Source organism: Dromaius novaehollandiae, chromosome 8 (assembly GCF_036370855.1).
Source record: "Dromaius novaehollandiae isolate bDroNov1 chromosome 8, bDroNov1.hap1, whole genome shotgun sequence".
Lineage (NCBI taxonomy): Eukaryota > Metazoa > Chordata > Aves > Casuariiformes > Dromaiidae > Dromaius > Dromaius novaehollandiae.
Window position 1 is genome coordinate 10,490,212 of NC_088105.1, and position 24,714 is coordinate 10,514,925.

Sequence of the window (24,714 nt, forward strand, 5' to 3'; positions counted from 1 at the left end):
GTTTGCACAACTCTAGCCTTGACCTAAATAAAAGTTTATCCAATATGATGATCTCATTTGCTTAATCAACTGAAAATAACTAGGAAAAAAATGAGAGAATTGATAGGACTCAGTCTCACTTTGAAGGCTTTGCTGTTTTTTTTCCCACAATCTCATTATTTATTTTTAAATAGAAGTCTTGGTTCAGAAGCAAGCAGGGTTTTTTTTTTTTTTTTGTCTTTAAAAGGTCATAAAAATATCTCCATATTGGAACAATTGTGGTGGATGAAGCTTACAGTGACATGCGCAAGCAGCATTAAGTTGCCACTGCATACCTTGAGAATGCATTGCAAACACAGTGCATAAAATTGTTAGTGAGCTAGCTTTTAAATACTCATTTCCTTAAAGATGTTAACATAACACAATTAATGCTTTGCCAGTTCTTACATCAATGCTAACACTGAACCGTACAGAGCAGAAAACGTGTTTTCCAAAGTAGCGTAGAGCAATGGAAAGGAGGAAGGGGATGAAGCAACCAAGTTGGTTTTTACCCATATCTTGTACAAAAGCGTGCCTTGGGCTGGCCCCTTGTGATGCTGGACTCCAGCAGGCAGTTTTCCCATCTAGCCCAGTGTTTGTTACGGTTATAACCTGTATGAACCACTTCACACTGGTGCTTAATTCTGCAGCAGTAACTCAACTTCGTATCTGCAATGGGAGATAAACTGAGCAGCAATCACAGCTGCTCTGCCAGATCGGGGTAGTGGGTAAAACCCTGCCAGCCGTGGAGAAAAATGGGTTTTGTCTTCATATGACTAACGTTGTAAAGAAACAAAATGTCTGTTCTTTGGTCAGAATTCAAATGAATAACCCACTCTTCCTTCATTTCATCCCCTTCTCCAAGTTCATTGCCCCAGATCCCCTGAGACAGGACAAGGCACATGGCAGGAGGGAAGAAGAGACAGGCTGTGATTTTAGGCTTTGGGGTGACTGACCGTGCCTCAGCTGAGCCGTCAGCGAGGGCAGATCAGCAAGGCACCACTGGTGGGAGACCCAGCCAACACAAGGGCCTGGTTGCTGTAAGGAGCACTAAAATGCAGCTTTTAAAAACACTTCAGTGTTCTTGATTAGTGTCTTGTTCAGCTATAGGCTCTGCCTTTGCAAGGCCTTGGCCTATGCTGTTTATATGGAAATAAGCCCTGCTTTGCTACAGCTGCTCCTTCTCTAGCAGGTGTGACTGTAGGCACCAGGGGCTGACACCTGGGGCTGACTTGTGTTATTAAATGCTTTAACCTGCAGCTACCCCAGGCTTTCCCTGAGTGAGCAGCTCTACCCTAGAGCTTTTACAGAAATTCAGTGTGCAGGAGTGACACAGTGTTTACAGGACTTAGATTTCTCTTCATGGAGTACAGAAGAGGAGGCACAGTAAGAAACCAACCTGCTTAGCTGAAGGTATCTAGTGTTAAGGCCAGAGATTTCATCTTTACCAGCTAATATCAGCTCTGCTCCTAGTCACTCTTAGACCAGACCAGGGCACCAGCTGCCTGGCAGGAAGGCACCCTTGGTGAGCGATGACCTGGTGTGCTACTCTCTACGTGGTGTGACATAAACATCTGCGTTAATGTCTGCGTTCATCAGTAGAAGTTAGCTGACGAGGGGCAGGCAGAAACAGGGAAAGAAAGCTGGGAGACTGCCAGGCTGCAAAATCTCACAGTCCCTGGGCTAGGTGCAGCGTGGGTGCAGGCACCCTGGTACAGCGCTGGCGGGGCGCCGGACGGTCTTGTCCACGCGCTCCTGCCCTGATCCTGAGGACACCCCCAGGCTCTCTGCGCGCGGCAGCAAAGTGTAGCAGTGACTCTCACAGCTTCTGCCCTATGCACAGATCGGATGTCTAGGTGAAGAGGAACCTGTCATGTAGGACTGAAGCTGATGCATCAGCCCCAAGAGATGGTTGTAACCTTGTGGTGGAAAAAGGATCAAGAGCGGATCTTTTTCTTTTTTATACAGGCAATGTTAAGTTAAACTGTATTACTCACTCCTTTACACGTGCAATCCCTCAATGCTTCACACTATCAGAGCATTAATGAGGTGGCTTTTGCTTAATTGCTGGGGGTTTGTCTTGGTTTTCAGAGTTCAAATGTTCTCTGATGTAAGGGTGACTCCACAGGATTCCCCTGCTTAGTGAAATGTTTAAGTACTGGCAACCTGAAATAATTTTTAATCAATATGTGGGGGTTCTTGAATTGCAGGTTTGTCTGAACATGCTATATTTAGCATCAGGTCTTTGCTTGGTGTAAGTCAGTCTGTGCAAGTGGAGCTATACCAGGACTGACTGGCCATACCCTGAACTAGCACAAGCTATGACTGTGCTAGTCAGTCCTGATTTTCTTTTTGAAGCATGACTTCAAAGTGGGGGGTTTAGGGAATTCAGCCTCCCTTTGTTCCAATGGGTCTTTTCAATTGAAGAGAGAGATGGTCTAGGTAAAGGAAATTGTGACACTGGTGTGCTTGGATGTCAGTAGACAGAGGGGCAGGGAGGAAGGGAGGACTGAAAGAGCTACCGAGCAGAAATATCTTTCTGCTGTAATAGTTAGGTTATCCATACTGCTACAAGGACAGTGTTTTCTGAGAGAAATGCTACCTGCAAAGTACCGTTCTGCCTCCTGCCCCCCCCCCCCCCCCCCACGCAGTGGCAATAATGTTCTTATGTGCAATTAGCAGTTTAAAATACCAGTTCTTCGCATCCCTCAGAAGGAAGCATGCAAATTTTTACCTTCAAGATGCAGCTGGCCGAAAGGGCTGGGTTCACTTACACCTGTCAAACCCTTCCCAAGGAGGTAAGAAAAACAAGTAGAAGAAAAAAAGCACTGGGGTGTTACGAAGCAAGTACCACGCTTGTTTGTGCCTCTGCCTGCCCCAGGTGGCCCGGACCGGCTTTCCAGCCCTTCCCCAGGGCTCTGGCAGCCTTTGCCTCTAGGGTTTGGTGTGCAGGTGGCAGCCTCCCTTCTCGATGGTCTGGACGGGATGGATCGGGAGGACCAGGTGGGAGATGCGGCTCCACAGCCCGCTCAGCTTGTCGGAGTCCATGTGGTTGTAGGAGCTGGGGGTACTGGTGTCGGTGAACTTGGCCCAGAGGAAGTCGCGGACTCTCTCCTCCACCTGCGGGAGGCTGATGTGGGTCTCTAGCGTCTCCTCCTCCAGCAGCACAGTCAGCAGCAGAGCCACGTCCTTGAAAGCAGCGCTTTCATGGTCGCAGTACTTGTAAAAGATGAGGGTGGCCTCCGCCGGCAGCAACTCGAAGTGGTGTATCACTGCAGCACGGCCCCCTGCCTGGAAAGCTGAGCTAAGCTCCCTATCCACCTCCAGCTTTGCCTGGTCACTCTGGAGCCCGGATTTATCCGTGCCATCGATCTGGACTGTGCTGGCGTGCAAGGCGGCTGCATAGCTGTCAGCCACATGGGTGGTGAGGCACTGCAAGGTCTGTTCGCCCTCGCGGGCAGCTGTGAAGATAATGATGGCCGGCTCTGTGTGGTGAGACACATTGAGGTGCTTCTGCAGGATCTTGCGCCCCCGAAGCCATAGGTGGGGGCTCTGCCCTGGAAACCTGTCCTGTAGCTGGTTGAACTGGGACAGGAAGGCCTCCACCGTGGGGCTCATGGGGGCTTGCTGGGACTTGGAGGCCAGGATGCCAGAGTGGAATAAGCTGAAGTATGCCAGTAGTGCCAGTGTGCAGATCACAATGACAAGCCCTGTTTAACCGGGGAGAAACCCAGGATGGGGAACAGAAGTCAGTCCAAAGTGGTCACAGTGATATGCCAGAAGCAAGCTATGAGGGTGCTCTCCCCTTCCCGACCTTCCCCCTCCTACAACTGGAAGGTAGTTCACATTGGCACGCTCCGGGGGCCCAGGACCTGCAGAGAGATCTCTTGCCCCATGTTGTGGGACCCACGCACCAGCCTGGCAGCTATAGCTCCACAGATGAAGACAAGGCTACAGCTTTGGAGTCCCAGGGCGCAATTCCTGAAGAAATTACAGCTGGTCACAAGCTTTCTTCCCTTCCCTGCTCTTGTTTTCTTTAAGGTTTGTGACCATTCACAGCACCTGCCTCCATCGTGTTCATGGCCTGCCTCCTAGCTACGCTAGGTGAGCAAGGGCTACTGTGCTTCTGTCTGGAAACGGAGGACAGCGAGGTCCAGGCCACAACTGCTCGTTGCTCCCCACAGCAAGGCGGGATCTCTGTGAGCCAGAGCTCTGCCAGCAGAAGTGTGGGGTGCACATCAGCGCTATGGCTCCTGCTTGAGGTCCCACGACACAGAGGGACTGGGGAGCTCAGGAGCCTCAGCCCTCCAAGGACATGTTAATACTGCATTCAGACTGAAGAGCTGCAGGGGAAACCCTGTACTATATGCTCCAACTGGGCCTATTTTTAAGGGTATGATTTGCTTTTTTTACTTGTAAGCTGTTTCCCTAAAATCCCTAGGGCCTGACATGGGCAGCAATTCCCGCAAACCCTCAGAAAAGACTGTGAAGGGTCCTGAGAGAGAAGAATAATTAAATGTGCTTCTTTACTTGTTCCTGGAGAGTCAGTGCCTTCTGGTCGATGAGTAACCCGCAAGGGAAGCTTCCGTTCCTCACCTTTCAGCAAGAAGGGCTTTTCAGCCTTCTCCTGCTTTGTGTTCTGGGTGGTGACGTTTTGCAGGCAGGATTGAGCCTCTGACTTTTGGGCTGTGTCCCCTACAGAGAGAAGGAGATATGCTGCTCACTGCTGGGGGAACAGGCAAGCTGGGCTGCAATAAGAAAAGCAACAGGGCTGCCAGGAGCTTGCAGCTGAGAGAGCTAGAAGGAACAATGATACTGCTTGGAGTATTGACTCTTCCTGCTTTCTGAGCAGGGGAAAGAGGAAGAAACATGCAGAGCCCAGCATGGTTTCAAAGCAGGACAGCAAAGGTGGGAGAGAGAGAAGCAGGTCAACACTGTGCTGAGAAGCAAATGCCTTCTTTCCTGCCTGACTCTGGAAAACTGACAGCAGGTGCTAGAGATCCCCAGATAACATCTTTCCAGTGTCTCTGCAAAGTGTAGGCACGTGCAGAGTGGAGCAGCAGCAACAGGCAACCATAACTCACCTTTGGTCCCGTGTCTGTTCCTTAGCGTGCTATGGGATTCACTCTCCAGAGTTTCTCGCTCCGTGTGCTCTGCTGGCTCCTTGTCTAGGAGGGAGGCACTGATGCTCTCTACCAAGGAGCTGCTGGGGATGCCTTCTGTGGCAGTTGGACCTGAATGTCTCCTTTTACTGTCAGAGTTTAGTGACTTGCCTATTGATAAATCATCTTCCTCTGGTCTGTGGGAGCTTTCATGTTGCCTGCTTGTCTCCTGGTGCCCATGTGTTTCCTGCAGGACAGGGCTCTCTTCTTTACTGTCCATTTTATCTTGGGCTAGCCTGGCTGTAGGCAATAAAATTCACAGACCTAAGCTCAATTTCTTTCAGCACAAGAAACAACAACCCTTCCTCCCATTCTGCCTCCTCTCAGCAAAGACCCTGGTTATCAGCATTTTGGAAATACTATACAAATAGGCAGATGGGGAAAGGACTCACCTCCATCTGTGTCATCTTCTGCCTGGGATCTTTCTGAGACACCATCTCCCATCTCCTCAGATTCTTCCAATGACACTTTGGTTTCCTGGGGGACCTTGTCCTCTGCCGTAAGGCCAGCCAGCCCCGAGTGTGTCACCTCGCCCCCATCAGCAGTCAGTGATTCACCCACTGCGGGATCCTTCTCCTCTGGTTTGCAGGAGGTGTCAGGCCAGCTGCTTGTCACCTCGTGCCCAAGTGTTTCTGGAGGGATCTCTTGGAGGACTGGAGGCTCTGCTGGGCTGTCCACCTCATCCTGGGCTGGTCCAGCTGTTGGGATCAGAGTTCACAGCTCAACTATCCATACAGGAGTCGAGAAAACCTACTTTTTTTTTTTTTTTTTTTACCACCACCCAGCAAAACTCCCAATCTTTGTGTTTCAGAAACATCTATACAAACAAACTGCCAAGAAGAGAATTTACCATGACCAGCCGTCATCACCAATGAATTGTGCTGCTTCATGCTTTCCAAAAGGACTCAACTGGGTCTCTGCATTTGTGACTGCAACAGTGGCCTTACAATGACTGATCCCTTTTAGGGACGCACTCCTCTATCCACACTTCAACCTGTCCAGTGCTGGTAACTTGAAATGCTTTCAAAGCACAAATCCCATTAACACTGTCCTATGATGGGGAGCAATTTCCTCATTAAGTGTTAGGATATGTTACCACATCTTCCACAGACAGTGGCTTTCCTAGGCTGGTAAATTAAGATGAGGGATTTAAAGCATTTCCAAAGCTGTTGTTGGATATTGGCCAGAATAGTTAATGTCAACACAGTTCGAGCATCTGCCTGAAGAAAAATTAAATGTTAGCTCTGCTTGTGCTCTTCTTCTGTCCCTGTTCTGGAGCTGTCCTTCCAAACAGTTAGGATTAAATACTGTAGAAACAGCAAATTAAAAGCAAATATCAGAGGGTAATTCAACAGAGATTCTGAAGTTGAACATAAGCATTTGCAATGTATTCTGAATCTTACAAAACTAAACACTGCAGCTCAAATCTCCGACACTCTTTGTAAGGAGTTACTTATGAATGATCCTGCGGATCAAGCACTACAACGACAGAAATGATCGTGCTAAAATTAGAATACAGATCAACAAAAATGGCAAGGAGCTCCCCACTAACTTGAAAAGAGAAAAATAGCTGCACTTGTTTCATGTCAGAACATGCTGTCCTTTGGCGCATGATTATCATGCTCATTCTTGCTGATTATTATGGGAACATTTCAGAATGTTTAGGACAGGTCTCATCTGATTATAGCATCTAGGTACCACTGAAATACCCACATGTAGCAGTAATAACAAGGCACCAGGACAATGTAAGTACATGCTATGCACTGAAATACGAGGAACCTGAGAGGTATCCTGCTATTCAAGCTGGTCACAAACCGTGCCACCTTGTCCTGCCTCCCCAGGGAGGCTTCCCATCCACAGATGGTGGAAGAAGGGCTTGTTATTTAAGCACCTGTAGATTTGTGGTGTCTGGGCTCTGCAGAGTTTGGATCCTGTGCTTGAGCCAAGCTGTCTGTGTGAAATGCGTGCCCGCCTGCCAGGCGTGAGCCTGTGAGGCTTGCTGCTCACCCGGGAGTGTGTTTGCTCTAAACTCAGAGCTTCCCCTCTCAGCGGGTCCATCTGAAATACCGGCATTCAACAGAGCCTCTTCCTCCCGGGCCGGTAACGGGAGGGAGCTGCTCCCTACCCCTGCCACCCGTCGCGTGTCACCCTGCGGTGGGAGTTGCTCCCCGGGATTGCCTCTCACTGGGTTGCTGCCAGGGACAGTATTCGCCTCTCCGCAACCAGCCTCACAAAGCTGCCTCTCACGGGGAAGCGCTGGGAGGCCGGGAAGAAACCTCTCCCATCCGGGAGCCCTAATCTCTGCCTCTTCTTGCACTACAGTCCTGGACACTGAGTCTAAGCTTGCTGCTGCCAGGAATCGGAAACTGAAAGTAACTTGTTACTGCTTGTCCAAAAAAAAAAAGGGGGGGGGGGGGATAGCAGCTTGCTTTTCTTGGCCTAGAAAAGAGGGTTTGGGGTTTTTTTTTTCCCCCTCCTCCTTTCAGATTTCCCTTTTCACTGTTGGAATTCTCTGGCAAAGGGTTTTTCCTGGTACCTGGAGCAGGTGTAGGACTCACTCACCTCCGCAGAGGTCCACACTCGGGTTCTCTTCCATCTTCCTGCTCTCCGGGAGTCGCGGGCTCTGCAGCGCCTTGCTTCACTTTCTGATTTGGTCATAAGGAGACCGGTCTCCCCGCTGCGTGAGTGGCCGAGCGAGTCCTGCCCCGCGCAGACAACATCCCTTCGGGGCCTCAGGAACCGCCACGAAACGCAGCAAAGCTGATAAGCGCAAGCGGGGAAGCGGTGACTGAGTGGGAAAGGAGGCCGCTCCCTCCCTGGCCCTACCTACCGGGCTGGCTGGGCAACGTGAAAATGGATGGATGTGCCCGGGCGCGTTTCCGATAACGTGACACGAGCGTTTGAGCCTAAGCAATAGTAAGTATTTTGCCTGCTACCAGCAGCCCAGCGGCTACGCAAACTTTGCAGAGCTGCCTTGGGACAGGCCTCGGGGCTGCGGCTCTGGTACCTCGCACAATACAGCCGCATCAACGCAGAGCAAAGCCCCAGCTTTACTTTGATAGATTTTTAATGCTAGTTAATGGGTATTAATGAACTTCGAGCTGCAGGCTCCTACCCCATCCGCCACGACAGTCCCTCCCGCAGCAAGGGCTCCGTGGGAGCGGGCAGCGGCATGCAGCAGGTAGCTGGTGTGGCCACAGAAAGCAGAGCTGGGTTTTCAGCGCAGCTCGGAAACCTCCGGACGGGGAGTCTTGGAGGAAAGGGGCACTGTGGAAGCAGGCTCCTCCGGCGCTCGTGTTTCCCCGTCACTGCAGCCTCCGGCCCGCAGGTTTCACGAGCGCGACGCCTGCCCGACCACCGGCCAGCCACGGCGAGCAATAGGCAGCGGTGAAACACAGGAGGAACTTTCCCTGCCGGGGGCCGGATGCCGCAGATGTCTGCGAAATACAAGATCTCAATATCCGACCTTTACAGCGGCCCTTCTAGCCGAAGGGGGCACCTTCTGCCACCCGACGCGGTCTCTATAACTGAGTTTTCTCAAGCCTGGGGGTATAACTGCTGCCAGGCCCGCGACCCCTCCCCGCGCTGGCTCCCCGCTGTACGCTCGCACGAGAAGGAAGTCGGAGGCACAAAGTCGCTGGCGGAGTCGGCGCTTACCTAGGCGTGTCCGGAGCCGGTCCGGGCGGCGAAGCAAAGCGGAGGGGCTGCGAGGGGCGGCTGGCGGCGGCACCGTGTCGCGCCCTCCCTGGGGCCCGCGGCCGGCAGGGCAGCCCGCTCCCCAGCCCGCACCCTTAATCCTCCGCTGTCAACGTGACAGTGAACTCTGCCCTTCCCGGTGCTGGGCAGGCTGCTGGGAGCTGTAGTTTTCCTTTTCTCCCTCCAAAGACGACTGGCTTTTCCTTAATGAGCAACAACTAGATCAGCAAGGGCGTCACTCTCCGGAGCGTCCAGGAGACCGTACTTTTTTTTGGCTGTGTTTCCAAAACCCTGCAGTTGCACGTAGTTTCCTTCGGGGAAGCTGAATGACTAGTTTTTTTCCATGTTAAGTAACGGTGTTGCAGATTTAAATAAATCGCAGCAGGGAGAGAAATTGCTTTGAGAGAAGGGATGATTTAGGAAGATGGCAGTGTTACAAAAAGCCCCAAATGTAGCCAGCGACCCCCCGACTGGAAACGTCACCTTCTGCCAGGGCAGGGGGGCCGGGGAGCGGTGCGTGTGCCGAGCAGCCGCCTGGGGGGCACCAGGCGTGGGGACGCCCCGGCACCTCCCTGCAGCGTGCTCTGCAGCAGGCAGAAGAGCCCGGAGCAAGCCTGTGTAGCTGCCTCCGGCCTTCCTGAGGGAAGCGAGAGGGGATTTGATTGCTGTGGAGTTGTTATTCACCAGATCCCTCCATAAGAGAATGTGGGACACTTGGGGGTCGGGTTCAAGTGGGCAGAAAAAAAAAATATTCCTTTATGCTGCGTGCAGAAAACTTCCGGACTTCGTTGCTATGGAAGGATGTGGAGGCGGAGTGTCAGCAGGTTCAGAAAAAGGACTGGACTCATTCATGGACAGCAGGTCCACTAGCAGATAGCGCAGGACTGGGCAGGGATGTATCTGGCAAGGAGAGATGCCATTTAGGTGGAGCACATGAGCCTGGTGCCACTCTGCAGTCATTCTCCTCACACTCCTCCAGCATACCAAACTGTTGTACTGCAGGTATTAAAGCCAAAAGTAGGTCGACTGTGCCGTTGGGGCTGCAGGATGGCCTGCTCCCTCTTTCCAAAGGCCTCCACGACCTGGCCCCCATCCTGTGCCTGCTTTTGTGTCCATCCCTCAACCTGTTGTGATTGCTCAGTTGTGAGACAGATGTGCACACGTGTGCCATGCTACACAAGCGGTAAGTGTGTGTATGTGTGTCAGTACCCATGCTGGTGCTATCAGAAAGGTGGCATCGTATGATAAGATGTGTACATGGGCACAAGATTGTACAGATTTTATGACAGAAACAAATCTGGTTGCGTGATGCAGGAAGGACCATAATACTTCAAAGATAGATGCTGATTTGGGCTGGATGGAGAATAAATGGGCTTCTTCGCAGTCAGTACTGATCTCCTTGCTTTCCTACCTCCTGTAGCAGTAGCAAGATTGTACCTGCTCTCCAGCAATGAAGAAAGGCAGGCAGCTTCCTCGGTGAACTGCAGAGCCGCCCTGCTGATAGTGGCTGAGAAGGGACAGAGTCCACCTCCCTTCGTGCCAGATTCAGCAAATTCTTTTATCACGGCCAACCTCTCACAGGTTGCAGTAGAGAACTATAAATCCAGTGAGGACAGCAAAGCAGGAAGCAACAGTCTCGGGGGCTTATCTACAGAGAGCTCTCCTGCCTTCATAGCTACTGGATACAAGATTGGGCTGTGAGGAGACCAAAACCTCCCTGAGGTTCCTGCTCTTCACTACTGTCCACCTTGCATGCCTGGCCAAAGATGTGTTTGACTTGATCTCCTTCTAGCCATAAGTAAGAAACAGCAAAGGTGGCCAAAGTGGACAGGAGCTGCAGGGAGAGCCAGGGAGATTATCCAAGGGGGAAGGCAAGAGGAGAAAGTTGGTAATGTTTGCAGATGTGTGAGGATGCTTCATCCAGGTCACCGATGAAGCTGTTGAATGCTATCACTCCCTGCAACCAGCTCTGGGCTTGCTGCTGCCTGCAAGTTGAGCCACTGATTACTAACCCTCAGGCCTGGTAGTTCAGCCAACTTTCAACCCACTTGAGTCGGTTTCTCAAGCCCATGCTTTCTGATTTTCAAAATGAGGTTACTGTGGGAGACAATGTCAAAATGCTCATTAAAATCAAAGTATGTTACATCCATCTGTCCCTACATCCACATAGCCAGTCATTTCATGACAGGAGGCAATCGGGATGGGCGAAGGGACTACTCTTTTAACAGGTGCACAAGTGTCACGAAACTGGTGGTGGAACTGCAGAGCGAAAGAGGTGAGTCATGGACAAAGCCAGGCATTAGTTTAAGTCTTCGCAGACTGGAGACTTGGTTACTGAAAAGCATTTTGGCAGGAGAATTAACTGTGACAAAAGTGTTTTGGAGTTATCCATGATCACAAAACTATTGCAAAAAAAGCATGTTGGCATTGTATAATGTTGCTTTTTCCCTTTTAGCACTCATTCCACTGGACTTGAGCTGGTATGCAGAACTCTGACTTAACAAATCTGTTCTTTTTTAAACCCAAGTTTGATGAGGAGTTTTCGTTAAAGAGGAACAGTGTTCCCTTTCAGTCTGCAGAAGGACGAAGGGTAATCATAAATTAATTGGATTAAAAGAGCATGTTTTTGAGTCCTATTTTCTTTACCTAATGTAATTGTTTAAATAATGCAATCATTTAGTTATGTTCTTTGGAAACCTGTGAATAAAGTGATACCACTTCCAACTTACTTTCTACCAGGGCACCTGCCAGATCAGAAATGATGAGTCAGGCAACTGGCAGGTCTTTCTCCACTCGATCTGAATCAGAACAGACAGCTCAGTTATACTTTGAAACCTTCTAATGAGGTATTCATTACACCCTCTGGTAGTTTTGTGTTAGAAAACATCGCTCAGCATCTACATTCTGCTCTGACATGTCAAAAGAGTGACAGTATTTACTCTGCTGCTGGTACGGATGGAGCTATGCATAATTTATCTCGCAAATATTCGCGTGCCTCGAAACAAAACTGGGACATTTGGTGTGCTGATTATATAGCATTAGCATCCTTTTTATCTTGAAATGTGCACACAGACGGTTACAGGGTGGAAGGACTAAAGGGCATTGCCATCACGCGGGAGTCTCGCTTACGTGCACAAACACACAGGCGTGTACCCGGTCTACAACCCTGCAAGATAAATACTGTCACGAACTTGATCGCACATGTTTCGGGGTGCCGTAGATGAGATCCGACGACGGGGGTTGTTGCGGGGGAAAGGGTCATTTCCCTTGATTTCAGTTCTCAGCGAGCAGAAACCCTCCAGTACTGCCATTTCCCTAGTGACTCGTGCCCAAGCCCTCTGCCGCTGCGAGGGAAAATGCGGCGTGTGAAAGCACAGCCTGCGGCCGGCTCCGCGCTGGGGGCGGCACGGACGCCGTGTGCGGGGTCCCGGGCACCGGGGAGGCCGCGCCGGGGGGGGGGGCCCGGCGCGCCGGGCTCTCCCTCATTCTTTGCACTGGGGGGCACCCTCGGGCGCCGGGACCGCCGTCGCCCGGCCCTTCCGCCGCCTTTCCCGTCGGAAAGCGGGCGCGGGCGGGCGCGGCGGGCGGGCGGCGAGGCCTCGGGCGGGCTCGGGCGCTGCCGCGGCGGGCGGAAAGGCGAGGGCGAGGGCGAGGGCGAGGGCGAGGGCGAGGGCGAGGGCGAGGGCGGCGGCCATGGCGGCGGCGCGGGCCGGGGCCGGGGCCGGGGCGGCGGCGCTGCTGTACCACGTGACGCCGCGGCGCTCGATCCGCGCGCGGGCCGCGGCGAATGGCGGCGCGGCGGAAGCGGCGGCCTCCGGCACCGCCCCGCGGCAGGGCCGGCGGGAAGTGAGGTTCGCGGCGACGCCCCCTCCGCGGCAAGGCGGCAGCTTCAGTCCGGCGCGGAGCGGAGCGGCGGCGGGCGGCCGGGGCAGGGGACGGCGGCGGCGGCGCCGTGGGGCGGTAGCAGCAGCAGCGGCCGGGAGGATGGTGGGGGACAGCGACGGGCAGGCTCCGCCGGACGGCACCGAGCTGAAGCGCCGGCGGAAGAGCCCGCGGCTGTCGGGCGCCGCAGAAGCGGCGCAGGCGGAGGAGGCCGAGCCCGAGGCCGAGCCCGGTGCCGGAGGCGCGCTGGAGGGTGAGCGGCGCGGGCGGGCGCGCGCAGCGCTCAGCGGTGGATCCCGCGGTTGAGGGCGCGGGGGGGGCGGCGCGAAGCGGTGCGGGCGGGTGCGCGTGGAGCGGCGCGGAGGGGGCGGGGTGCAGGCCGGGCCCGCGGCCTTTTCGGGCTTCATCCCCGTCCCGGACGGGAGCGTGGCCGTGGGGGGCTGGGGCTTGCTGCGCACTTAATGTATTTCTTGTTTTAGCGAATGAGCATCGCTTCGGAAGTCCGGATTCCCTGACTCGCCCCCCTATTAGAGCACGTCGAGCGGCAGGTGAGCCCTGGCCTCTAACCCAGGGGAGCTGCTGTGTTTGCCGCTTTGCGTTGCGAGGTGCTGGGGCGCCCGCGGCGCCAGGGAGCGTAGCGTTTCAGCGTGGGGTTTTAGCTAAACACCGTCGTGGTGTGCAGGTGAGGAAATGCTGCTTCCGCTCCGGTTCTGCACCGACGAAGCTGGAAGTGCTTCTCGGGCGGTGCTTGTAGAGCCCTCTGGAGCCCTTAGGTGACTGTTTTAGCCAGTGCGTGTGGCTTGTGTTTAGTCAGGGGATTAAAACCGGGGGTGGCTGATTTTACTGAAGGTACTTTGTTTGAAAAGCCCGAATTTAAAGAAAATATCTTGACTTGCAAAAAATAAATCACGGTGCTACTTCCCCATCCATCGTGCAGCATTGCTCTTGAGGAAGTGCGTAACTGGGCTCGCCAGTCCTTTCTCCGAAACACCAAGCACGTGGTGGTGTTTGCTGTCGGACACTGGGCTGGACAAGTAGCTGTGTTACCTGTGTAGCACATTCTTATTTCTTTACTTGATGCAAATGGTATCCTTCTTAAAACTGCAGTGATGCTAATTGCATAACATCTAGTCATGTGGCTATAGCTTTAGAAGTGTATCATTCCATCAGAAAACTGCAAGCAAATCATCTTCATTTCCTTCCTTTTTTTGTCTCTTCATCTCTTTGATTTGAGCAGTATTTGGTAGTTCCCAGATGGGTGAATTGGAGTAGCCTGGGACTCCTGTTTCCATCTGTACTCTTGTGGCAGGGCTGTGACTGAGCTCTTGTTACGGCTACAGCGCATGGCCTTAAGTACACAGTGTTGTCATTAGGCTTTGCCACTGAAATGCTGACTTGGATAAGTAAGGGCTGCCAGCATTATGCTTCAGTTTTAAAACTTCCAGGAGACATGGAAGAATCTCCCCTTGAGGGAGGAAGGGAGAGGGTGTGTATTTTGGGGGGCGGGAGGGGTAAGAAATGTCAGTAGTTACTCATTTAAGAATGAGAATTGTCTTATGCACAACTGGTTGGTGTATAAAAAGGTACCATTAGCTTTACTGGTGAAAAATGCTGTGGGAAGCCATTACTCCCAAATGATGGCTGTCATGGTGCTAACATGCTTATTGCGATAAATGTGTCTGGGCTGTCTTACAAGGTATAGTAGAATGGCTTTCTTCTTACGGTGGCATCCTGAAAAATGAGGATGTGGGGGGAGATACGCCAGGATTTTAACATCAGTGGCATTTGATTATATTGACAATGGGTGTAAAGGTAGAATATTAAGAGACCTTAGTGCTTTATACAGAAGTGAAGGAATAGAAGAACAATTCCCCCTCACAGTCCTCTCATTTGTAGGTATGGCTGATTTTTTCTGGAGAGTTTAGGGAAGAGCAGTGGGACTGCATGGAGGTTTTCGTAAGGACTTTCAGTTTCCTTGTAGTTGTTCTTCCCTGAGAGCAGAATGGAAACGGAAACCAAAACTTGAAAAACTGGTTTCCCACTCCTACTTTGAGGTTTTAAATATGACTTAGGAAACTTGCTTCTAAAGCTAAAAAGCTTAAAGACCCTATAAACCCTGTCACAAATAAGGCATCTTCTAGATCAGCTAGAAAAAGATATTCTTTTGCTAGCTGATCTAGAAGGTGCATGTTAGTAATCTCTGTTGAAGTTGTCCTAAAATATGTAAGTAGAATGTGTGACTCTACTAATTAAAAGCATGAGCTAGATGTTTTTGGCACTTGAATTCATGCAGTCTATAGTGGCTATGGAATATTGCAGCGTATGTGTTGCATGCAGTCTCATCCTGGTATTGAAAGAAGACTGAACCCATAAGGCTAGAGATGTGCCAGACTTCAAGAGTGAGCTGCACTATGTTAAAGTAGCACCTTTATATTTTGGTTTATAAGCCTTTTATAAATTCATGGTTTTCTAATCCCTTTGATCAAACTGGCACATGAAATGGGGATAGATCATTCTCTCTTGGCAGGTGCCTGACTGCAGAAGGTGGCTGGCTGGCAGATCTAAGGTGGATTAGTAAATTCTCCCTAGTTCGTTGGGAGGCAGGAATGATCCTTTTGGTAGGAGGCTGAAGGTCTTCTAAGGGAAGAACAGCAATGTTTGTTTGTTTTTGAAAGTTAAAGTTCATGAATGGGGAGTTTACTTTTCTCTGGAAGGGGTGCCATGCACACAGCCTGCTACGCTAGCAGTCTTCCTGTCTGTTGGAGATATCCACTGTTAGCAGATGAAACAGAAACTGCTGAATCACAAGCTGCCTTCATGTGTGAAATAAAGTGGTGTATGTTTACATCTTCCTTCCTGCTTGCAAAAATTCTCTCCTTTGAGAGATGCACAGTACTGATTGATGCAGAGAGGGGGAAAGGAGTTAAACATTAATTAAATCCTCTTTAGATTCATAGACCTTCTTGACCTTTGATTATTAGCTAACGCTACTTAGTGAGGTTTTCTTGCAAAGCTTCCATGCATACTGAAATATGGCTATGTTATTTGGCATTCTTGAAAATCGAGTAAATGGGTGAGTGTTTTTTTTCTTAAGTTGGTGAGAAATTATGATCGTTACACAGTTGTTTGGGATAGCTTTGAAAATACAATATGCCACTTAAGAATCTGCAGATATTTTACTGTTCTACCTGTGACTTTTAGTTTAAAACATTTTTTTTGTCCTTTTTTTTTTCTTTCTTTCTTTGTGTGCTTCGTATACACTGGCATGTCAAAGGTGCCAGAACATATTCTAATCAGGTTGTTTTCTTTTCTTGAAGTCAAATAATAAACACTAGGTGGCAAGATGTGTGTTGCTTTCATGTGTGTTGTATAAGGGTTATAGAGACATATTAAACCACAGGAGAACCCTGTACTGTTCAAAGAATACCAAAAGGGCCCGGTGTGGGTATCGCAGAGAGAAAAGCATTACCGATTGTATTCTTCTGTTTGCAATTTCTTCCGTTTATGCCCTCAGCTTGATCACTGTTTCATGATCTCTGTTCCACAGTTGTACTACAGCTTTCATTGCATACCTGAATTTTTTTTTTTTTTAATTCTGTGAATCCAGGCAACCATGTGGTTGCACTTTATCCTTTCAAATCTCTTCTCTTGGTTCTCTGCTTTTGACTGGCTTCCCAGCCCTGACCTTTGCTTTGCAACTTCTGTTGCCTTGCTGGACTTTATTCTTTCTAGATAGTAACATTAACCAGGAGGGGTTTTAGTGTCTAAATGGCTGCATAATTTGGCAAGCAGACTAAAGGTGTTGGTTTAGATTCTTCCCAGCTGAGTGAGGGGGTTAAGGTAGGAGTGTAGGTGCCCTAGATTTCCTCTGTGGTGACAAACAGATGGGGAGAGAGAGGGAGGCCCAAATAAAGAGTGGCTTGGACCACTTAAAAGGGGAATTTACATTCTTAAGGTGCTTCTCTTTCTTTTCCCCTCTGTCTGGCACTATGGAGAACATAGAATGATTATTGTTTGTAAATGGTGCCCCCAAAACTCGGGGGGGGGGGGAATTCTCTTTACTGCCATGCTTGTGTATGTACTAGTTTACACTGAATTACTTTAGTATGACATTTCTTGGCTCTTAACATCTGATATTGGGCTTTTTATACATTCTTCCCTCCAAGCATTTTTAAGCTGAGGACTCAAAATTTCTGGGTGGTACGTAGGCAGCTTTATTTGTAGTGGACTTGAATTTGCTGTAAGCTTTTCATTTTGTAGCCGCTTTTGGGGACTTTTCAAGAAAGTGACCCTTGGGAGATCACAACTTGAAAACCGTTGGTTTAGTTCATGAATGTTCTAAACAGTGTCTTGGTCCTTCAGTGTCATGAACACAAATGGTACTGACTATACAAATCCTTTTTTTCCCCCCCTCTATCAGGTAGTCCTTCAACTTACTTCCTTCCAGAGCAACCGAAAACAGAAAAGGCAAAGGCTTATGACAGCGATGAACCTAAGAAACCAGCAGGGCATCAGCCAGACACTGATACGCTGTTAAAAGGTAACAACAGTAGTTTTGTCAATACCTTTTCCACCATTGTGTGTTTTGTCTTCATTTGATGCTGGTTTTGCTTGGTTTTTGGCTTGTGTATCTTGATCTAAAGGAAAGAAAATCTGGATGAGACTGTTTATAATAAAAGTTGTGCCTATCTGTCGACTCAGTCAGCTTTCAGTTTCAAAAGTAACGAATCTGGTACTTATGGGAGTTCAGCTGATGCTGCTAATTTCTCATCCTTTGCATTTTATCATTATTGCATTGAAAAAAAAAAAAAAGGAAGAAACACTAATGTTTGTGGCCTGCTGGGAACAACAATGTGAAGGGCCAAACTGAGCCCTTCCTGTTAGATATGGTAGCTTCCTCCCTCTGCAGAGGAGTCTAAGAGGTTGTATGGAGCAGGCTTGGTTTGGTAGTTCATATAGACGTGACTACTTCTCTGACAATCTTTTGAAGAATTCATAGAAGAGCTACAAATGTGTATGGCTTGTCTGTCTTACTCTAAACTCGGATGTGATAACCAAGTCTTTCCGTTTTTGCTTTGGTTTCAGAAAGCAAGGCTGACTTCATTCAGAGAAAGAAAGAGCACCACTCACCTACATCACAAAGTAGGCGGAAAAGTAAATACTTAATCTTTGCCTGTACCTAAATGAGAAGTGAACCAAGAAAAGAGCCTAGTGAAAAGGGCCTTTTTGCTTTTCTGTGCTTATATTTTTCTTGTGCCTTGTAACACTTTGCTCAAGAAAGTGGAGAGAGACACCCAGGAGGCAGACCCAAATAGATGAGATGGAGACACCAGTATATCTCAGAGCCAGATCCTTCTATGAGGTTATTCACCTTGTTGACCCAGCAGAAAATAATCCACTTTTTTTTGGTTGGGTTAGGTAGTTGAATTGACTCATTGGACAATCAGTAAGTGCCAGAGCACATAGCAGTGGTATTGTGTGGGCAAGGTGAGGAAGGGAGCACAGCCGTCACCTTCTGGTAGCAATGACTGTTAGATCAGTTCTTATGCAGACGCACACACGTCACATTCCTATCTAGCCTGGGTGGTTGTGGCCTGCTATGATTGAATTAATCATCTGGCACTCTTGGAGTAGAGCAATGCTTTTCTCCACTGGCATGCTCTAGTCTTCTCACCTAATGACCAGTTAGTTCTTTGTGTTCCAGGTTTTGTGGTTTGTGTCTTTTGTGGGCAGTTCTTTGTTTTTTCTCCTCTTGGCGGAGTTCTTGAAATAGGAAAAAACTTGCTCTGAATTCTAAGTGGAGTCTTATTGTGTTCTTACAATGTCAGCACATTATCTAAACCTGCTTAGGGTGGAAACAAGTTCTGTACATCAGAATTCAATTTAAAGAACTTTCAGATGTGTTTTGTTTGTTTGCTTTTTAAACTATGGTGTCCTCTATAAGAGAGGCTTATCTTATGGTAGCTGGATATTGGTGAAAAGCCTTTGAAAAATTAACAGATGTGGGTAGTTCTTGCTAGTCTGATACTGCCTCTAGCACAGGAAAGAAAAAGTATGTGCTGCAGGAGTGATCAGTTATGTGGCTGAGTGAAGAATTTGGGAAGTCGCTTCAAATTAAAAGCTTTAGAGTGTCTACAGAAGTACCCCATTGGAGTTAGGCAAGACAATAACTTGTTTGGTCTTTAAGGAAATTGCATTGTAAATAAGCCAAGATTCATAGGTAGAGTAGGATCTGTTATTAGATCGTTTATTGAAATATTTTGTTTACTTTAAGGTGTGAATTACTGCTGTTTTGTAAATATGAAAACTAGTGTCTCTAAACAGGGTTGCGTTGCAAAATATTACAGATTACCTGTTAACTACTAGAACACTTACTTCAGATTAGCCAGTTAGAAGTTAAATGTCTGTGCTCTGTCAAGGGGAAAAAATGGGGAATGGAGTAGTTCTGTTAAGGCAGTTAAGCTCTGGCTTCAACCAGAGCTGCTTTAGCACCTGGATGATTACATTCATACAGAAACAAGGTTGTATCATTTATTTCGGTGTCCTTGAAATAACTGCTGCAGGGTGTGTTTGTTCAATTTATTCTTGATAATGTCACTGACAACATCCTCATCCGTCTATGTTTAAATAAAGAGCCTTCACTGTTGAACCAGTTGCTGTGGTTCTCAAGGAGCGAAAAATTCTTGTGTTTTTTAATTAACTGACTAAATGTAGAAAACGTGCTGACCAGTAATTGCACTCTATATATTCATACAGGTCTCTTGGGATGAGGAAAGCTGTTCACAACTCTTTTATGGATAATGTCTCTAGCATCTTGCTGTCTGACTCCATTTAAATAAATAGACTAAGAATATATTTTCAGTTGAAAGCTTGTATTTTGCTTTAAAAGCACAATTCATCCCAATAGACTGACTGCCAATAAAACAGGCATCTGACCCTAGCTAGTTGGAGAGGAGATATGAGACTATGCCTTTAAAATAACACTGTGCTTTTGCTACTTAAATCTTTCACGATGTTACTTTCCTAAAATATGTGTCAACTGAGCTTCTATTTTCTGTCTTCTAACTTCTTGAACAAAATTGAAGACCTTAATCAGGATACAGTACCCCTGTGTAGAAAAACATGCAAGTTGCTCAGCCTTTGCCAGTTTGTCATCTTGTACTTGAAATGCCTCAGGTTTTATTTGTGTAACTCTTGAAGAGTTAAAAAATCATTGGGGGTGATCTGTGGTTGGTTGGTGATTTGTGCTTTTTATGCAAAATTGTCAAGATGACAAGAACTGGCATTTGGCAAAGAGTGTCTAGGATGGGAATCCTAGAGCTGGTCTGCCAGTTGAATGGGATTTCTTCTCAGGCTAGTAATAGTGGTGAACATGTCCTTTTTCTAGTCCAAGATGAGCACAGGAAGCTTTTGGTGCAGAAGAGAATGGGATGCCCCATTCCTGATAAAGTAATACCCAGGATGAGGTCATAGCCTTGCCTTTGCTCCTGTTTAGCAGGACTGGGTTCACATCAACAAGGTTTTATTCAAGGATGGTCTCTTAACCTTCTTGTAGGCTTTGTAGAACTTAGTATGTAAAAGCGTAACTCAGAACAGCTTTCCAACTAAAGCAATGCAGTCTTGTGATTTCAATGTCCTGTCAAATTCTCTGCTGGAAGGTTGGTTAGAACTGTTGTCTTATGTATTGTTCTCATGTTCCTCTCTTAATCTTTTGAAAGACAGAATTAAATCTCGAGATTGGCCCGATACAGGGAAGCAGTCACAGCCCTTGGCCAAAAGTAAGACTTCTGCTTTCACTTCTGTTTCGTTTTTGTGTTGTGTTTAACCATTTTCATGCCTGTCCAAGTATTAGATCTCCTGGTAGTTGGTGTTAAACTGAAGGTCCTTGCCTGAACAGATGACTTGCTCCCTAGGGCGTATGTTTTCAGCACTAAGGAAAGAGGAGTCTTGTAAAATAAGTAACGTTTCCACCTGAGTTTGAGGTCTTCCATCTGTAGTGCTTACAAATTTGCTGCATGATTAAAATAGAGGCAGGCCTAGTGCTGTTCTTATTTAACAGCTGTTGTTTTGCTGTTCTCCTATAGGTTAGAATGTAAAAAGGTGTAAGGTTTCTTCCTGTTTCCAGGGAACTTACTGGTATTTTGTCACCAGTTTTGTTGGGAATGGAATCAGGACTTAGGCCTCATCAACAAACATCAGACAAGTGTTAATTTTACTATTCAAAACAAAACCAAATCAAACCATGTGCACTCTGATAGTGTTGAGCTCCAGTGTTTAAAATATAAATACTGCCGCAGAAACTATTTTTATTATCCTTATTGGGATAGGGAGGAGAAATAGCACCACAGAAACCATTCTAGTGATGCCAGGTTTTGTATTGGTCTGTTTCTCCCCAGCCTAAACGTAGGAACAAACCTGACCTTTTTCAGAGCTATTTTAAGTTATTAATTTGTGTTTGATTAAATAAAGGGTGGAGTATTGATAAACTTTCAGAAGAACTCCTTTTTTCAGAAGGATATGCAGTTACTCTGTCATTTCCAGAAATATTTCAAAAATGTTTATTTTTTTAATGCTATCACTTCACTGTGCTAATAAAGAAGCTGAAAGCTTTTTTTAAATTAGAATATCTTCTGTATTCAGCTACTGTACTGATAGCCTAAGATAGTGAGATGAGTTCACTGACTTCTATTAGTTCCTCTTATTTTCTTCTCACTTGTTGACTTCTGATTGATTTTAAAACATTTTTTTCTTCTCCCTGTTTGGTCCTCCTTTCTGTAGGTGCTGGTGGATTGCAGAGTGGATTTCACAAGGGCTGGACTTTGTTACTGCTTATTCTGTTAATTAGTATCCCATTGCTTTGGGTCCTGTGGAGTGGAATGCCAAGGTTTCAAGATGCAAGTTTGTCAGGTAGAGATACTGAAATTCTAGAAGCGTTTCGGGCCCAGATGAGGAAACTCAAAAATACTTATCAAAGTCAGGATCCCAATCTATGGAAGAGAACGCACATGTTCCTTGAGAAACACCTCAATGCTTCCCATCTGCGTTTGGAGCCAGCCATTTTGCTGTTCACAGCTGGCCAAGAAGCTGAGAAGGTGCTGAAGTGCTTAAGTAATGAGATTGCGGATGCTTTTGCCTTCTCCCAGAATGCTACTGCAATCAAAATTAATGGGGCAGACAAAGCTGTATTGGATAGCGATGCTGTTAAGCTGGAAGTAGATAATGAGCTCAGCTCTGGGTTCAAAGGAGGCAAGAAGGTAGCAGTGGTGCATCGATTTGAATTACTGCCTGCAGGTTCCACCTTAATCTTTTACAAATACTGTGACCATGAAAATGCAGCGTTTAAGGACGTGGCTCTTCTGCTGACTGTTCTCCTGGATGAGCAGTCTCTGAGAAAGAGCCTGACCTTGCCAGAAGTTGAGGAGAAAGTGCGGGATTTCCTCTGGACCAAGTTCACCAGTTCAGATGCTCCTAGTTCTTATAAGAACATGGACACCGATAAGCTGAGCGGACTGTGGAGCCGTATATCTCACCTTGTCTTGCCCGTTTGGCCTGAAAAGGGCCTCCCTATGGAGGGATGCACATAAGTTGTTAGAGAAGGCTCGGGAAAGGAGGAAGACAGAAAATGTGTGTTGTAATGGCTGAACAGGGCAGAACTTCCTACAGCTGCTGAGCTCAGGCAGCACGCAGTGCTTTCTGTGCAAGGAAATCCAACCAACTGGCAAGCTTGTTTCTGCTAAAGTAACTGGGACTTCTCTAAATAAACTGCAGAATGTGAGAAAGGAACATAGTTCTTGGTAAGTTGTATTTGGTAACTTATTCAGGTCGAGCACCCTGGAGTTGGAAATAGGTGTTCCCTACTGCAAATCATTCAATTGCTGGTAAAGCCGTCTTGGTGCGCTATTGGCTTTGCCCTGAGGATCCCTTCTGGTGGTGGGAATCGCTGGTATTGAGCGTGACAAGGTAATGGGATGCAAAAGCTCAGCTTCATCTGGCAGAATTGCTTTCTTTTTTGTCTGGGACATTTAATGAATTGAAAATGATGATAAAGTGGTATGAGTTCAAGTGCGAGTTTATTTTTTTTTGGTCCAGTTGACCACAGCATAGATGTTAGCTGGGGACTTCTAGAAATGGCAAAACTGCTCAAGAGGTTTGTGATTTGTGGAGAATCTTTCAGCAAGGATTTCTTCCTTAAATGAGCCTGCCCCAAACAGTTCTGGAGAGCGAGAAAAGCTGAGGTACAACGGATTGCTTGATGTTAGTAGTAGACATCAGTTAAATAATCCCTCAGCACCTCTGCCTTGCTGCTGCCAGGAATTTTCTGCTCTTTGTCAAGTTTTTCAAGTCTTAAAACTTGGGGAGAAATGATAAATGTCAGCCTAGTGTGTGTGTGTGTGTGCGCGCTGAAGACTTACTGCATCTCCTTTCCAAACAAAAATTTAGGAACACATAGGTTATTTCTCATTTTAATAAGATAACTATTTTTGCATCAAGAGGATTTATTTATTTGTGGTACTCAGTGTCCTATAAAAATAACCTTTTTCATGTGTCTGCATATAACCTTCTGCTTACCATATGAAATTCTAGTGAAGAGCCAATTTGCATTGCCCGCATCTAAAATATATTTTAGAGCGCTTCCTGCCAAGAATCCCTTACATCAAACTAAAAAATATGTACTTGTTTCTGTTGTAAATATTGTGGGCATATATAAGTGAATTGCAGCACTTCCATATCATTGCTGTTAGTGTATGCTCTTGAGCATTGGTCCATGTGTGTTCAATTTCAATGCGTGTGAAGGAATGCATGAAGACTGGTCTCAAATTAGGGGAACATTTTCTCATAACAGCTGAGGGATTAGTGGCTCTCAGACACATCGTTTATTCACAAGGCCCCCCCTTAGCTACCCTGTTGTAAACATCCTTCTTAAGCAGGAAAACCTCTCGGAGGTGCTGGAGCCTCTGGCTTCATTGTGCCGGTAAAGGTCTGGGGTTTGACGTGGAATGGACCAAAATCACCGTAAGCATACAAAGGAACACAGTTTCAGAGGCTTGGAGCTGTAGTCACTTAAACCACAGGCGGGTTTGTTCTGACCACTGAGTGCCAGAAATGGACCGTGCTTTCTATTTTAATGCGAAGAGACAGTAAAGAGACATGGAAGTGCTACTGTTCTAGATGTTTAAGAATCGCTCAGGAAGGAAAAGATGGCATTTACGTTTTAGACATTTCACTGGACAAATTTTTAAAAAAAAAAATGTGACTTATTTCTGAGTGTATACTGATAGCATACCTGTTTGTATATTATGTAAACTATTTTAGTAATCATAAAAAATAAATTTACTTGTTTGTTTTATAACTTGTTTTAAGATTTGCCAGTTCTATTTTAAGTGGTCAGACTGTTTCTGTTTACATGTTTGAGTGTTTCTTTTAACTTTGATCAAATATAGACTTATAAAATACAAGCCTTAGCAAAATTTAGAATTTCTTAGGAACTTGAATAGGGGATAGATATTGGGAGGCAGATATATGTATTTGATACCATCAGGGCTTTTCTCTAACTGGACACAATTCAGGAAATTGCAGTAGCTCAGAATTTCCTCTTACTTGTTCTTCTACTATTCCTCAGTTCTGATTTCAGATGGAACTAATGATAAGATATGCTTCACCATTAGTATGGTGTAAGTGTCAGCAGCTGACAAATGGGATTACTCCATTCTTGTCCTACTCCTAGATGCATGTTCCTGTACTTCTACTGTGCCAAATTAGTACACTGTGAACTGGCTGGAGGGACAGATCTCACTGTAAACTTAGCTCAGGAAAAAAGGATATACTTGGTGGAATCGGCAACTTCTGAGAAGACTAAGCTGTGACAAGAAGGCAAGAGATCCCATGCTTTTATACTAATAAAACATATATAATCCAGGTTACCTTATGTTTCTAAAACTGCCTCACCTATGAGATT

The 24,714-nt window shown here is 47.2% G+C and overlaps 2 protein-coding genes across 5 annotated transcripts; one reads left to right on the forward strand and one right to left on the reverse strand.

Annotated features, from left to right (window-relative positions):
- Positions 1–115: 115 nt before the first annotated feature.
- TOR1AIP2 (torsin 1A interacting protein 2) lies at positions 116–9,180 on the reverse strand. 2 transcript variants are annotated; one of them, XM_026101088.2, is made up of 6 exons: positions 8,838–9,180; positions 7,743–7,940; positions 5,573–5,878; positions 5,103–5,420; positions 4,549–4,713; positions 116–3,728 (listed from the first exon to the last, which is right to left on the reverse strand). In XM_026101088.2, the coding sequence occupies exons 2-6, from the start codon at positions 7,774–7,776 to the stop codon at positions 2,953–2,955; spliced, it is 1,599 nt and encodes a 532-aa protein (XP_025956873.2). In that variant the 5' UTR covers positions 7,777–7,940; positions 8,838–9,180; the 3' UTR covers positions 116–2,952. The 2 variants fall into 2 exon arrangements, with proteins under 2 accessions (XP_025956873.2, XP_025956874.2); XM_026101089.2 differs by having other exon boundaries at positions 4,615–4,713; positions 8,838–9,179.
- Positions 9,181–12,550: 3,370 nt separating this feature from the next.
- LOC112983721 (torsin-1A-interacting protein 1-like) lies at positions 12,551–24,108 on the forward strand. Of its 3 annotated transcripts, none has more exons than XM_026101038.2 (6): positions 12,551–13,011; positions 13,238–13,306; positions 17,179–17,298; positions 17,844–17,912; positions 20,477–20,536; positions 21,537–24,108. In XM_026101038.2, exons 1-6 carry the CDS (start codon positions 12,570–12,572, stop codon positions 22,340–22,342), a joined length of 1,566 nt encoding a protein of 521 aa, XP_025956823.2. In that variant the 5' UTR covers positions 12,551–12,569; the 3' UTR covers positions 22,343–24,108. The 3 variants fall into 3 exon arrangements, with proteins under 3 accessions (XP_025956823.2, XP_025956824.2, XP_025956825.2); XM_026101039.2 differs by having other exon boundaries at positions 17,844–17,900; XM_026101040.2 differs by lacking the exon at positions 20,477–20,536 and having other exon boundaries at positions 17,844–17,900.
- The last annotated feature ends 606 nt before the right edge of the window (positions 24,109–24,714 follow it).